Here is a 16039-nt window from a genome sequence, read left to right as displayed (position 1 = left end):
GACAGATGGTAACAACTTACTGTAGTGCCCGTTTTGTAAGGTATATAAATATGAGATCACTGTGTTTTACACCTGAAACCAATACAATATTATATATCAATTATTCTTCAATTAAAAATTTAAAAAGCAAAATTTAAAAAATTTTAAAGGAACAAATTCTTAACATCTCTGTACCAAATTTTCAGTTCAAATTTCATAATAGTTTTACACTGTGCATTAGCTATGCTTATTACACATGCAAACCCATCTAATCATCTAGTGAAAAGAGATTTCTTTGAAGAAAACATTAAATTGAATTAGCCAATATCAAGTTAATGAGATTTTCCTGTAGGCTGAAGTAAAATTTAGTGATCATTTACATTTTCAAAGTACCTGATAATAAATTTTTATTAAAACTGGGCCAAGAAAACCCAATAGGGGATGATAGGGCCCCTGCAATACTGTTGTTAAATAGAAGAAAATCCCAAATTTCCATGGAGGAAAGTTTACTTGAGCAGGTTACTGGCTTCTACTCTAAAGGGTTGTAAAAGAGAGTGAGAGGGTAATGAGCAGGCATATATATATATCATTCATGAACTCATATAATGGGCTTCTGTAAACCATAAAGCTCTATTAAAGTATTAGGTATTATTACATTTGGTGTTAAGCAGACCACAGAGTAACTCCCACATTTTAGAAAAACAAGAAGAGGAAGTTAGAATAAACCATCTGGAGAGGTAGTATAATCATAATTGTACCTTACATGAACAGGAAAATCCTGTCCTACACTGTTTACCAAGGAGTGCCAAAGCATTCTGTGCTGTCCTATAATAAATACACATCATGATAGATGCACTGGGTCTAAAGGAAGAAAGGAAACAGACCACAAGTGAAATGAATTGGCTAAAGTCACATATAATAGATTCCAGGGCCAGAAAGTCAAATTTACGCCTGAGAAATTCCTTTTGTTTGAGGATTACAATTACTGAGTGACTATTAGACCACAGACCATAAAGCCTTCGGATATCAGGAAAGATCTCTAGAAAGACTATCTCACCAGTGTAATCACCCATGAGGACAGGTTTGGTCTTTGTCAGCTGTGTCTTTTGATGAGGCACAGGACAAAAACTTTCTACTGTTTGTCCATCTTAAGTCAGGATGGCTATGTTACGAAATCTCCCTTTCTTCACCGAAAGGACAGGGACTCTAGGGTGAAGACCGTTAGGAGCCCCTGGAGCAGGAGCAGATGTTCCTGTGTACCCTGTTCTCCCTGCGAGGGCTTTCAAAGCTTCTTCTAAAGAGGCTGCCAGCCAGTGCAGGAGAGTTAGGAGACGCCACCTGCTGTGTATCAAGAATCCAAGCTGTAGCACAGACGCTGGCCAGTGAATTCAGGGCCTAAGAAGTGGTATCAGTTCCCAGAGAAAGAAGAGAAGAAACTTCTGCAGAGGCTGCTAAGTAATTCCAACAGACAAGAATGTGGTCTTGGAAGAATTACCTATCTTTTAAAATTCAGCAAAAAACTAGGGGATTCTTCTGAAGTTAGAACATGAGAAACCATTCCAAGGCAGGTGAACAAAAGATGGCATCTACAGGGGTAGTACAGGCAGAAAGACCAGCTTCCCCAGGAACTAAAATGCATATCCAAACACATTAAAAGCCAAAGTTCAGAGATGTCAGAGCTGAAGAAAAACTACAAAAAGCAAATGCAGAGAGGCTCCGGTTAGGTGTAGAATATTGAAAAGGAGGAAATACTTAATCATTCATCTTCCAGAGCCTGTTGGCAGAACTCCTGCACAAAGCTGGACTTTAGCAAACACTCGGACAGTGGCTTCTGCAGGAGCCAGTCCTCTCTTCTCAGTATTTATGTTCTACAATGTGCCTAACATTCCTGGACGCTGTGAGCACACTGCCCTTTATTTTTTCTTGATTCAAAATTTTCTCATTGTGGAAAATTTGAGAAACTTAAGATCCTCCATAAAAATAACACCCCTGAGAGAAAAGTACAGTTAATATTTTGTAAAAGATTAGGATTATACAGTATGTAGTTAATAAAGTACATCATCTATAACTTTTTGTGTCAAATGTATACATCTGCATTTTTTATGTGCCCTCAATTACTAAGTTATCTAACAACTGTAGTTTTGAGAAAACCAATAAGAGTTCCTGACTGTCTGCTAGAGTGTTTTTCTGTTTGTTAATGTTAAAGGTAGCAAAAGAAATCAGTGAGTTTTTCAAAATCATAGCAATTATTTGTCAGAAGCGGGGGAAATATAGGCAGCAGTGGATTTATAAGGCATGGATTATAGTATGGACCATTGCAGGGTTTATGGGCTAGTGACTTGCCTCACTACATTAACTGAACTCATTAGTGAAACCAAGTTTTAAGGGCAAGCTTAATTTGTTTTTAAAAATGGGATTTTGAAATATACTTAAATGATCGCAGTTACTGGCAATTAATCATTTGGTATTAAAGGAAAAGTTGCTAATATCTAATTTGAATTAAAACACAGTAGAAGTGAGTTTTAACTCCTTTATATGGTGAGAAGGAGGAAAACAGTGTGAATTATCCTGAAGATTCCCAAGCGACAATTAAATCTCCCTTAAAAAAAAGGCAGTGTAATTTTAAAGGGCTAGCACTTTCCCCCTTGGAGGAATATTATATCCTCCTGGATGTTTGTACTGTGGGCTTAGAAAGTAGGAAAGGTGAAAAAGGGAGACTCGATCAGAATTAGAAGTATTTAGAGAGGACTTTTCCCTAAAAAAGAAAACAGAAGTTTTGGCTTTGTGATTCTCTTAACTTCTCATTCAACCAAAGACCTGCAAACATTTTCCACGTATTATACTCATTTCCCAATCTTTGGGCTACAACATGTTTGAAGAACCTGTTTAAGCAGCACAGTTTGAGTCCTTTCCCCTAAAGAAATCTTACTTTTGTTCTCCACACTTCCAGTTTCTCCCATATGCTATTAGGCTCGGACATTCTGCTCCCACCCATCTTATTTTTCAAATTATCTCCCTTTACTCTTTCTGATTTCTTGAGCCTTTTCCATTCCTCTTCACATACCTTCCTTTCAGGCCATCCTTTAAGTTTCTGTTGTGTTCTACCTCCTCCTAGTTCAGAAGCCACCACCCAAGGTATAAACCACCCAATGATGAGAGATCTACCTGTTGTAAGCAAAACAAATGAATCACCACCTCACTTATTATATGTTTAAACTTAGGAGCAGTGTGTATCTTATGTGTTGTCATGGGATAAATAAAGACCATTTTTTTAAAAATTCCCTACAGTGCCTGCTTAAATTGCTACTGTATAACCTATCATGATTTAAATATCATCCTTAAGACCTGATGAGTTTGCTGGGTGCATAACCACACAGTGCAGTTAGTTGGGCCGCTGGTCTTCTCTACGTTTGCACTTGTATTAGGACTTAACAACTGACATAAGAAGTAATAGTTAATATTGTTAAGTAATGAGTTAATATTGCTTAAGACTAAAAACTCTGAAACTACTTTCTATAACTCAGCTACATTTCCACTTAGAGATGTAGCCAATAAGTTCTCCATAATTCCTCTTGACAAGCTCTTGTTTCAGATGAACCTTAACTAAAAAGCATTGTCTGATACTTTCAGGAATCTGACCACATGGGTCAAACAGGAGGTTCTATGCAAGGACCCCCAAGGTTGCCACCAAGGTAAGTAAGTGTGGGGAAACTTTTAAAAAGTAAATTAGAGAAAAACTAATGACTCAGACTGGACTCTATTTTCTGCCAAAACTGAGTGTAGTTTGTCTAAGAAGTTTTGAAGATGCATTAAACTCATGAATTCTCCCAGACCACTAGCCTCTAGTCTGCTTCTGACAGCTGCTTGTAAGAATTTCTGCTCCTTCTGCCTTTTAACGCAATCCAGCACTTCACAGAGCACAAACATAGATCTGTATTACTTTTTCTCAACTAAATGAACAAGACTTTTTTTGAACCTAAAAAACTCCGCTTCTGAAATGTATACATGCATGTACTCACACACTCCCCATTATGAGAAACCAGCCTGGTTTTTGAAGGCATCTCCAAAGGGAGACAGGCACTAAGGTCAGAGGGGACCTGCCATCCTGAGTTCCAGGGCTATTTGAACAAAAAGCTGTGATGCTATCAGAAAATGTTACTATGCTGGAAATTATTTTTATCATAGGGATTATGGGAAGACTTTCAAAGTAATAGTTGTCTTATCCCATTTTCAGAATTAGCTTTCTTTATATTAATCTAAATTAAGGTTTTAATAATAATTCCCATAACACAAATATTGGGGGAATTTGATGTTCCTTTTCTAATTATGTATGGACCCTGTTAAATATACCTAATACCTTATTATTAGCTTCTCATCTCATACTTTAGAAAGTGCTTAGTCTCCTGAAATAGTCATGGTGTGTTTAAGAGTAAATAGGGCCTTGGAGAGCTCATGATAGTAAATGCTTGTTTGTCTTAAACTAATGAATCTCTAGTGCAAGATAAGAGGAAGCTGAAGCATCATGGCATTTCCTCTAATAATATAACGTTTAATATAGCAGTCGTTTGCTCAAAAATAGCATAGTGTGCATGTTTCAGAAATTGTATTACCCCAGCAGAAAGCTGTGTGTGTGTGTGTGTGTGTGTGTGTGTAAGAAAGAATAAAACAGGATCCTGATATTGATCAAACACTGACTCCCAGCTCCCTCATTGACTTTCAGACCTATAGATGGAAAAGTTATACCGACCCGACAGCCTCCTCCCAAGGGAGCCCCTGAGAGACCACCTCCCCCCAAACTTTCTGCAACCAGAGCATCAAATAAAAAACAGCCTTTTAGTCGGTCTTCTTCTGACATGGATCTTCAGAAAAAACAAAGTAACTTGGCATTTGGACTTTCAAAAGCCAAGAGTCAAGTGTTTAAAAATCAAGATCCGGTGCTGCCCCCTCGCCCCAAACCAGGACACCCTCTCTACAGGAAATACATGGTAAGTTTAGTCCTTAAAAATGTTTGTGGTCAAGAGATTTGTCCTAAAGTATATAAAAGATCTGTTATTCCTTAGAAAAAGATGATGAGACAAATGTGGACTTGTCCCTTGATGCCATGAGGGCTTTAGAGAAGTAGGCCGTAATAAAAATAGGTCTTTAAAGCAGGGTTTCATTATTAGAAGAAATATAGGAAAAGGAAGCAGGGCAGACAGGGATTGTAACCTACTGTCTGGCTTGACCAAACAGAAACTGAAAAACCTGACCCAGTGGATTATCCTGATGGAAGTAGCTCTGACAGAATTTATAGTTTATAACTTGATATAGTTTACCTCTTACAGCTACCTTGCCCACAGACTAAACTTTCAAATGAAATAGAAGGAAATTTCTCGTTAAGATGGGTAGTTTTTTCCTTACCTTCCCCTTTTATAAACCTAATTATCATGGCCCATTTTACAGTCACTGGTTAGAAGCTTTTAATCAATAATTGAGATAGTTGAGATATTAATTTTGTTCTCTTTGAATGTATTTTTTCATCATGTGACTTCAAAACATTTGTTCATTTCCCACACTTAAGTGAAAACAGAACTAATGTGCTCTTTCTACTTTGGTCAGGTTAGCCTAATAAAATGCAAAACAAATAAAAATGATAAGGAGAATAGAATTGTTAACACTTTTTAAACAATTGTGTGACAGTGGCTCCTAACAAATACAGCAACTAACAATATTATGTTATATTACATTTCCTCATTAAGGAAATTTAAGCCATTTCGGATTTTTCTAATCCTAAGAGGATATAGACGATAAGAAAAAGGTAGTATACTTCTTTTCATTTCCATTTAAACTGATGAATAAAACCCAGGGGTGTTCTTTGGGATAGGATACTTTAAAATAATAAATAAGAAGAGTGCTTGGTGTGTTGAGTACTTACTATGTGCCCAATGTCATTTGAAACACTTTATATGTATTATTCCTCACACCAGCCCTCCCTGTGAAGTAAATACTGTTATTAAACCCTATTATACAAATTAAGAAAATAAAACACAGAGAAGTTGAGGAATTTGTTCAGGGGCACAAAGTCAGTTAATGGTAGAGCCGAGATTTGAACATAGATCAGCTGGCTCTGAGCCCATGCTCTCAGCCAGTAAGCCATACTATGAGTAGTATTACTAGCTGCAAAAACTCTACTAGCTTTGGACATTCTATGTTAAGAACCTCATTCAGAAGAACCATATTTTGCATATGATTCTTAGCATGGCTGTCTAATGTCAGTAAAACATTTGGATAGCTCAAATTAATAAATTCAAAATGATAGTATATTAGAATAGTATGTCTCTGTATGAAATAATTCCTTAAATCTCTCATTTTTTTCCATGGCTGTCGTTTGATTAAATTGCTAATCAGGACTCTGGTTACACTGGGAGCCTGGGACTTTTAACAGGGTTGCTGGGAATCAACACCACCCAACCCAGCCTTACAGGGCCCATCCTTGAACACTGAATCTTTGCTCCTGAGTAATCGAAGCCTCCCTTTCCTTGTTGGAAGTGAGCTTGTGTGATCACATTTCCTGGATATGCCCTCTGACCTGCAGTTATCGGACAGAATTTATCAAGGCAGGGAACAGAGTCCTCTGGCTAGGGTGGGGTGCAGATGTAAAAGCCCTTCTAAGATCAGACAGCTGAGTAGGAAGTGACTGGAGTCAGGGAATGAAATGGGCTTAAGCAGACACTTGGTATCAGAGAGACTCTAGGAGAAAAGGAGATTGAAGGCAAATGGAGGCAGTCGGTCCAGCACTACAGAGGAGGCTCTAATCCCCTATCAGCTTTCAGAAGACAGCCATTGAGAAGCCTGCAATAAAGACATGGCTTAGGGTCTGAGGTCAGTGAGGTCAGGTGCTGAGCATTTATCCTTTAAGCACTCAGGAGACTTGGTGGACCTTGTCCTACAGAATAGAACTTCCTGGTTGTGCTTGTTAAAGGGAACTTTTGGCCACATACTGCACATTCCCAAAGACTGTTAGCATCCATTTCTCATGAATCCCACTAGATCTATAGCCTGAGGAAGCCACGTCAAGAATTTAATTGCTAGAGAAGTTGCACTTTAGGCACACATGTGACATCTCCACATTATCAACAGTTTATGAGGAGGTTGTTTGATTGTGAATAATCCTTTTATGGGTTTGTGTTTAAGCTATCTGTGCCTCATGGAATTGCCAATGAAGACATTGTCTCCCAAAACCCTGGAGAGCTCTCTTGTAAGGTAAAGTAGAGCTCTTTCTTTACTGGCTAAAGTAAAAAATCACTGTCCTCTGTTACTGCTTTACACATTATTAAATGCTTTAGGCTCCAAAGATTAAAATGTGAAAAAAGTAATAATGTTTTATTAAATAATAATTGCTTCAGAGTGTGATATTGTGCCTTACAGCGTGGGGACGTACTTGTGATGCTGAAGGAGGCAGAAAATAATTACTTGGAATGCCAAAAGGGAGAAGATATTGGCAGAGTTCACCTGTCTCAGCTAAAGATTATCACCCCACTTGATGAGCATCTTAGAAGCAGACCAAATGTAAGGAATTAATATTGCACAGCCATCATATCACACATGGCAGCACATTTCATAGAACTATTAATTATATCTCATCCTCAGGTTTTTATTAGCACGTTTATTTTAACCAGAGTAAAAATTACAGTCGCATTTTATTTCATTTTAAGAATAAATTACTTCCAAAAGACTTGCCCCTGCCATGCTAATCACTTTGATACACAGAATGACTACCATGCATTGCCTTCTTCTTCATAGCATGCTGAGTTACAGCAGCCAGAGCACTCAGTCATTAATATTCAACTGTGAGAGCTTTTTTTTTAATAATGTAAACATGTTTACCAAAGTGCCCGAGATTAGTTTCCTAGCAGAATGGATAATTATTTTAAAAGGGGGCCTATAAATGCTAAGTCTGACATTAAAAAGCACTTCCCTTTAAGATTTAAGCTTAGAGTAAACCTCATTTCTCTGATCATAGCTCAAAATAATGAAATGAAATGTAATGCAACAGCCTAAAGTCACAGTTTAGGCCTAACAAATTTGTGGAGCCTGGGAGAATGCAATGATTATCGAAGGTCATTTGTTTAGCAAAGAAAATAGCATTGAATAATTTATAGAGGCATATTCGTAAAAGAGCTTCTTAAGTTATCCAGTTTAATTTTCACTATCTGTTAGTTAATGTGACAAACATAAAAAATAATACCCACCAATCATTTAACCCAAGTAAAGTATTTGGTTTGCTATTCATCCTAGTATTCATAATCTAGTCCAATTCTTTCTTCTTAGAAGGCAATTTATCTTTTGAAGTTTGCCAAGAAACTTAAAAATTTGTGTCTTGGACACAAAGAAATGGAAAAACATTCCATGCTCATGGATAGGAAGAATAAATATAGTTAAGATGTCATTACTACCCAAAGCACGCTACACATTCAGTGCAGTTCCAATCAAAATTGTACCAGCATACTTCTCAAAACAANTGGAGGAGGGCACTTGTGGGGATGAGCACTGAGTGTTATGTGGAAACTAATTTGACAAGAAACTGTAAAAAAAAAAAATTGTGTCTTGGAGAGCAGAGAAGATATGTGTTAAACTAGTCACAGCTAGGAATCTGATATTCTAACTTTAGGCCACACAGGAAAGTTCTCCTATTACTCATTTTCTCTGTTTTGATACAGCATTATCCATCTGTCACAGCCATCCTTCCTCTCTCAGAACACACTGATGGGTGACAGTGGGAGTGGCAGTGCCAAAAACTTTTCCTCAATGAAAAACAGAAGCTAAAAGAATTAGAAGTTGCTCTTTTTATAATAGTCCAAAGGTTTTCCACTTTAAACATTACTTTCCTTCCTCTTATACCATAGACTTGAAGACATCTGGCCTCCATTGTCCAACTACTGCTGATACCATAATGAAGCCTCCTTTAGAAAACTCTGGGTTCATGGCTAGTATTACATTTTTTAGAAAAATAAAACTTAACCTACTTGTAAGCCTAGTTTTAAGGTACAGATTTCTAAAGATGAGTTATACTTTCCCCTGCCTTAGTAAACCAAAATATTGAACATTGGCAGTTGAGATTCCTTAGTAAACAGAAAATATTGAACATTATCAGTTGAAGTTGAGCCTGTCAAATCATAGGGGAAGTGGGAGATTGTTACTTAGTGCCTGGTTGTGAGCACAGATTTATGTTTCAGGGAGCTGGGTTTCAGTTCACTGTACATCACTCTAGGCAGTTACTGAACCTCTCCAAACTTTTTTTAATTTTAGAGAGAGAGCGAGTCAGGGAGAGGGAGAGAGAAAGTTACGGTTCTGCACTGCTGGTGCAGAGTCCGAAGCAGGGCTTGCTTGATCCCATGACCCTGAGATCATGATCTGATCTGAAATCAAGATCTGGACGTTCGACCAACTGAGTCATCCAGGCGCTCCATAGGAACTTCATTTTTTTAATGTAGAAAATAGTTCAGATAACTCCACAGGGATAATTTTAGAATTGATTTATTGTATGATTCCATTTATATAAAAGTCCACAATAGGTAAATCCAGAAAGTAGGTTAGTGATTGCCTAGGGCTATGGAGAGAGTGCAGAGGGAATGACTGCTAATGGGCAGGGTGTGTCCTTTCAGAGTGATAAAAATGTTCTGCGCTTAGATTGTGGTGATAGTTGCACAATCTTGTGAATTTGCTAAAACTATATACACTTCAAGTGGATGGATTTTATGGCATGTGAGTTATATCTCAAAGATGTTTAAAAACTTAAAAGAGCGAATTACTGCATATAAGGTGTTTACCCTGGTGAGTAACGCATAGAGAATAAACAGCCTTAACAGTTTTTATTTTGTATCTGTAATTATGGTCCTATTAGAAAGAGCTTTGAGGGGACCCCTGGGTGGCTCAGTCCATTGAGTGTCCAACTTTGGCTCCAGTCATGATCCCTCCATTCATGAGTTCAAGCCCTGCATTGGGCTCTTTTCTCATAGCCTGGAGCCTGCTTCGGATTCTGTGTCTCCATCTGTGCCCCTCCCCCACTTGTGCTTTGTCCGGGTCTCTCTCTCAAAAACAAAGAAACAAAACATTTTAAAAAATTTTTTAAAAAGAAAGAGCTTTGAAATATATTCAATTTGCCTATGAGACACCCACCCTAATGGTGGGGTCCAAGTTGTACTGACCCCTTATGGCCAATGCTGTGTAGCCTGTTCTCTTGCCCTACAGCTGCCAGGCCAGGGTGATGAACAGCCTTGTTGGATCTATCCATGCATTGAAGATAGAGAAGGGAAACTGACTGGGAGGCTCAAGTTACTGTCCCACCGGTTCTATCCTCTCAGGCTTAGTTAACATTCAGATTGTTGGGCCATTTGAAGATTCATGTTTGTGCTTGGTGTTGGGTAGGCCTGTGACTTCATTTTTTCCAAACAGATAGCCCTCTAGCCTAACACCATTTACTGAATAGTCATTCCTTTTTCCACGGATGTAAATCAGGGGGAAAAAATGAAAAAGCACATATACACACATATAATAAATTATGTAAATAATTTTTAAAGCCCCTCCAGACTGCAAATATTTCATGGTTCCTTTCCACAAACCTGAACTTCCCATCATGCTCATTTATTTAGAGAAAAATACTGAGCAGCCTCTAAGAGAATTGTCAGGGTTACTTTGGCAAGCTACTGTAGTGAACTGCCATTAACCATTATGGTTTTTACCTAAGTTAGTATTTCTCTTTACCTAACTTGAGAGAATATAGCATGCCCCTGCCTTCATTTAATTCACAGGTTTGCCAGTGTTGACGAGTTTTGAGTTATAAGTGCAAATAATATTTTTTAGTCAAATTAGATGGTGAGGAGGAAGAGGAAGAGAATAAGCCTATCTGTTCATATTAAATAAAACTAAGAATAATAGTGATTCAGGATTTCAAGCTACATTATAAAGCTGTAGTCATCAAGGCAGTATGGTACTGCACAAAAACAGACACATGGATCAGTGTAACAATAGAAAACCCAGAAATGGATTCACAACTATATGATCAACTAATCTTTGACAAAGCAGGAAAGAATATACAGTGGAAAAAAGACAGTCTCTTCAACAAATGGTGTTGAGAAAACTGGATAGCAACATGCAGAAGAATGAAACTGGACCCCTTTTTTACACCAGATACAAAAATAAATTAAAAATGGATACAGAACATAAATGTGAGGAAACCATTCAAATCCTAGAGAACAACACAGGCAGGTATAACAACTTGGCTATAGCAACTTCTTACTAGACACATTGCCAGAGGCAAGGGAAACAAAAGCAGATGTGAACTATTGGGACTTTATCAAGATAGAAAGCTTCTGCGAAGTGAAGGAAACAATTACCAAAACCAAAAGGCAGCCTACAGAATGGGAGAATATGTACAAAGGATATACCTGATAAAGGGTTAGTATCTAAAATCTGTAAAGAGCTCAGCAAACTCAACACCCCAATAAATACATAGTCCAGTTAAGAAATGGGCAGAAGATATGAATAAAAACTTCTCCAAAGAAATCCAGATGGCTAACAGACACATGAAAAGATGTTCAACATCGCTCATCATCAGGAAAATACAAATCAAAACCACGATGAGGTACCAGCTCACACCTGTCAGAATAGCTAAAATTAACAATACAAGAAACAACAGGTGTTGGTGAGGATGTGAAGAAAAGGGAACCCACTGTTGGTGGGAATGCAAACTGGCACAACCACTCTGGAGAACAGTATGGAGGTTTCTCAAAAACCTAAAAGTAGAACTACCCTACATACGACCCAGCAGTTGCACAACTAGGCATTTACCCAAAGGATAGAAAAATACAGATTTGAAGGGGTACATGCACCCTGATGTTTATAGCAGCATTATCAACAATAGCCAAGCTATGGAGAGATCTCAGATGTCCATCAACTGATGAATAGATAAGGAGTGGCATATATACACAATGGAATATTACCCATCAGAGAGAATGAAATCTTGCCATTTGCAGTGACATGGATGGAGCTGGAGTGTATCATGCTGAGTGAAAGAGGTCAGTCAGAGAAAGACAGATACCATATGATTTCACTCATGTGGAATTTAAGAAACAAAGCAGATGAACGAATGGGAGAGGGGAAAAAGAAATGGGGAAACAAACTATGAGGACTCTTAAAGATAGAGGACAAAGTGGGAGAGTTGTTGGAGGGAGGTGGGTGGGGGATGGGCTAGATGGGGGATGGATATCAAGTAGGGTAGTTGTGATGAGCACTGGGTGTTGCATGTAACTGATAAATCACTAACTTCTCCTGAAACCAATATTGCACTGTATGTTAACTAGAGTTTCAATAAAATTTTTAAAAAGAAAATTAATTTTTAAAAACTAAGAGTAACGATTGCTTATCAGTGAGAAAAGGTCACTCTTCAACTTTACTCTCTTCCTTAGCCAATTTAGGAAGTTGGCTAAATGGGTAGAGAATATTGAATTCTCTTTGCTAATGTAGTTAAAATTACTGTTGAATAAACCATTTAGATTAAATAGAAAATCTAGGCCAGGCATGGAACGTAGTGTTGGCCTTCAAATTAGAGAAAGCTTTCAGTAAAGTGGTAATAAATGAAATGGATTTTACTTTTTGTGAATTATACTTTTGTGGAAGTCATTAACTCTTTTCATTATGAAAGACAAGAGTATAAATTGCAGAGCTTTCTTCTTTTACCATTTTAATGAAGACTCAACTTTGAAGGTTCTGTTCTTGAGGTATAGTACTGATAACAGTTTAAAGAAAATCCAACCCTAGCAAGGTACACAGGTCAAGAAAACACTACTTCAGGGTAGAATGGTACCAGATGATTGAAAAACAAAAAAAAAATGTAAATTCTTTTTTAATTTACTCCCTTGGTTTTAAAAAAATGCTCGGGGATATCATAATTGAGAGTTACTTTTGTCCTCCCTTGGCAAGGACACATGTCTTTTCAGCTTGATAATGATTTCCTTGTTTGGCTCAACTATGTGGTTTGCATCTTGTACTCAGAATGTAATTATGTCAAGAGGATTCTAATGAGAAAAAAAAATGGTCTCAAAGTGAATAGCAAATCCAGCATGCATCGTGCACACTTCATTCACAGCCCTGTTTTTCTCCCTAAGGATCCAAGCCATCCAAGCCATGCTCACAAGCCTGTTGACAATAGTGCCCCTCATGCTGTTGTTCTTCATGATTTCCCAGCAGGTAAGCACATAAATAATAAGTGGTAGAGCCTTAGGATCCTTGAGCAGACATCTTCCCTGAGTTAACCTCTCGAGGACATCTTCATCTTCTGTGCCAAAAGAGATTGGTCATCTTACCTCTCACCGTGCTTCCCAATGGGTCATTAATACCGAACCGCTCCACAGAGCTTAGCTGCATTTCCTTGCCTTTGAAACCCCCCATGAGAGAGAAAGAGTGGGGGGAGACAGAAAGGCCTGGGAGTGGAGGGATTCCCTTGCAATGAACAAAGAGTGAATTGCCTACCAATTGCAGACTTTAACTCTTTAAAAACCATGTATTTAAATGCATACCAGTTAACAAGTATAATGAAATTCTTTTTTTTTTAAACTTTTATTTTTGAGAGTGAGAGCATGAGTGGGGGAGAGGCAGAGAGAGGGGGACAAGGGATCACAAGTAGGCTGTATATTGATAGCAGGAAGCCCAATTTGATGCAGGGTTCAAACTCCCAAACAATGAGATCATGATTGGAGCCAAAGTCAGATGCTCAACCAACTGAGCCACCCAGGTGCCCCATAATGAAAATAATTCTAATTTAAAAAGTGAAGGGGTGCCTGGGTGGCTTAGTCGGTTAAGCGTCTGACTTTCGCTTAGGTCATGATCTCGCGGTTCGTGGGTTCGAGTCCCGCGTCAGGCTCTGTGCTGACTGCCAGCTCAGAGCCTGGAGCCTGTTTCAGTCTGTGACTCCCTCTCTCTCTGACCCTCCCCTGCTCACGCTGTCTCTCTCTCTCTCTCTCCTAGAAATAAATAAAACATTAAAAAAAAAAATATGTGAAATAATTTTCTCCCAAGAATTGCAAAATGTAGCTTAGCTATTACTTATGTGATGAAAATACACATTTTTTGTAACCAATTTTTAAATACCTTTTATATCCAAGGCTACAAATAAACTACTTTTTTTTAAAGGTTTATTTATTTTGAGGAGGTAGAGAGAGAGAGAGAGAGAGGGAGAGGGAGAGGGAGAGAATCCCCAGAAAGCTACACACTTAGTGCAGAGCCCACCAACATGAGGCTCAATCCCATGACCCTGGGATCATGACCTGAGCTGAATGGATGCTCAACCAACTGAGCCACCCAGGTGCCACTATGAATAAACTCATGATTTATTTAAAACTTCTTTTGATCTACTTGGTAGACTGATTCTTATTTTAGTGTGAGTACATGTACCTACTAAGGAGCTGTATTAGTCCCTTAGTTAATATTTTAAAATTGAAATGATTTTTAAGCATGATTGAAAATAATATTATATGTGTCTATAAAATCTTTCATTGTTCAATATGTATTTAGCAAAGGGTTTGTATTGGCCTAGTAGGAACTATTGGCCAACACAATAGTTTTTTTAACCATCTTCTATCAATCAGTGCATGGTAAATACATCTAATTTGGCCTTTAAAAAGGAAGCTCATAATAACAATATCCCCCCATGAGGAATATATTATAGTTTTTAGGTCAATTTGATTGGTATAATCTGTTCTCAGAATCAATAGAATATTCTGCCTCAGTGGACAGAATTAAAAGCTACTTTGTGTGCTGCTTTAATCAAATCTGCAACCAAAAGAATTCATCATACATAATTACAATTTTATGTTACAGAGCAAGTTGATGATTTGCACCTCACTTCTGGAGAAATTGTTTATCTTCTGGAAAAAATAGACACAGATTGGTATAGAGGGAGATGTGGAAACCAGACTGGTATATTTCCTGCCAACTACGTCAAAGTAATTGTAAGTGGGTAGTGCTTGTTTAAATTGGTCATATGTTTGGTGGGTTTTATGTGACTTGCTGTGGAAAAAAACAGAAGCCTAGATTATTTTTCTTTTTTTAAGTTTATTTATTTTTGAGGAGGCTGGGGCAAAGACAGAGGGAGGAGAGAGGGAATCCCAAGCAGGCTACACAATGTCAGTGCAGAGCCCCATGTAGGGCTTGAACCCACAAACCATGAGATGATGACCTGAACCAAAATCAAGAGTTGGACACTTAACTGACTGAGTCACCTAGGTGCCCCAAAGCCTAGATTCTTCTATTCTAATTCTCTCTTTTCCATTGATCCCTTTGGTATTTGGAAAATTAAAAAAAAATAAAGGTTTGTTCAGCTAGGCAATGATTAATTTTAATATATTATATTATAATTAATGCCTAAATGCTGTCTGAAATCCTAAGGTGAAAAATGACTGCAGGTCAACTAGTGAACCAACATGGAGGGTGGATAAGCACTAAAGGATATATATTAATTCTTTGAAACATTTAGTAAACAATAATTAAATGTCACTGGATAATCCTGAAAGAATGTCCCCAGAGGTTACCGTGCCAACTTTTCTTTGGAGTACATTTCACTTTTGGTTTCTTTCATCCTTTCCATTCCCATTTATTTCCATCTTAAATAAAAATTAGATTTGAGAATACTAAAGTACTTTCATTGGGGGTAGTGGACCATTAATGATGTTTCATTTAATAATTTCAAAAAATTAATTAAATATCAGAATTTTTACACCCTCACAGCCTACAGTTATGTGAGCCCATGTTATAGAGCCCTAAGTGCTAAGCCCAGGTGGCTATGAAATATGGAGATAATATCAGAATGCCACTTGAACATTTATATCAATAGGAAGACTATGACTCAGTCTTTGATGTAACTTATTAATACTGGAAAATATCAATAAAACTTAAATCATTGAGCATTAACAGCTTAGTTGAGGGGGAAAAAAGCCAATGATTTTCCATTACATCAGAAACTTAGAAAACAAATGTAACTGAAAACCTGTATTTTTTCAAATATAAATGAGCTTGAATCTCTTGA

At 37.7% G+C, this 16039-nt stretch overlaps 1 protein-coding gene across 3 annotated transcripts in view; it reads left to right on the top strand.

Moving 5' to 3' along the window:
- SH3D19 (SH3 domain containing 19) overlaps positions 1–16039 on the top strand; it is a 50497-nt gene that overhangs the window by 20626 nt on the left and 13832 nt on the right. For 2 of the 3 annotated variants that reach the window (XM_077770809.1, XM_077770807.1), the window contains exons 8-13: positions 3610–3671; positions 4700–4964; positions 7153–7221; positions 7387–7527; positions 13125–13206; positions 14836–14966. In XM_077770809.1, coding sequence (XP_077626935.1) covers positions 3610–3671; positions 4700–4964; positions 7153–7221; positions 7387–7527; positions 13125–13206; positions 14836–14966 — 750 coding nt within the window. The remainder of the gene's footprint in view (positions 1–3609; positions 3672–4699; positions 4965–7152; positions 7222–7386; positions 7528–13124; positions 13207–14835; positions 14967–16039) is intronic. The other variant, XM_077770814.1, reaches the window with a different exon arrangement.

This window comes from Crocuta crocuta, unplaced genomic scaffold, assembly GCF_008692635.1.
Source record: "Crocuta crocuta isolate KB4526 unplaced genomic scaffold, BGI_CrCroc_1.0 scaffold345, whole genome shotgun sequence".
In the NCBI taxonomy this organism is placed as follows: Eukaryota; Metazoa; Chordata; class Mammalia; order Carnivora; family Hyaenidae; genus Crocuta; species Crocuta crocuta.
The sequence above is the reverse complement of the archived record's forward strand: the minus strand, read 5'-3'. Positions and strand labels throughout refer to the sequence as shown.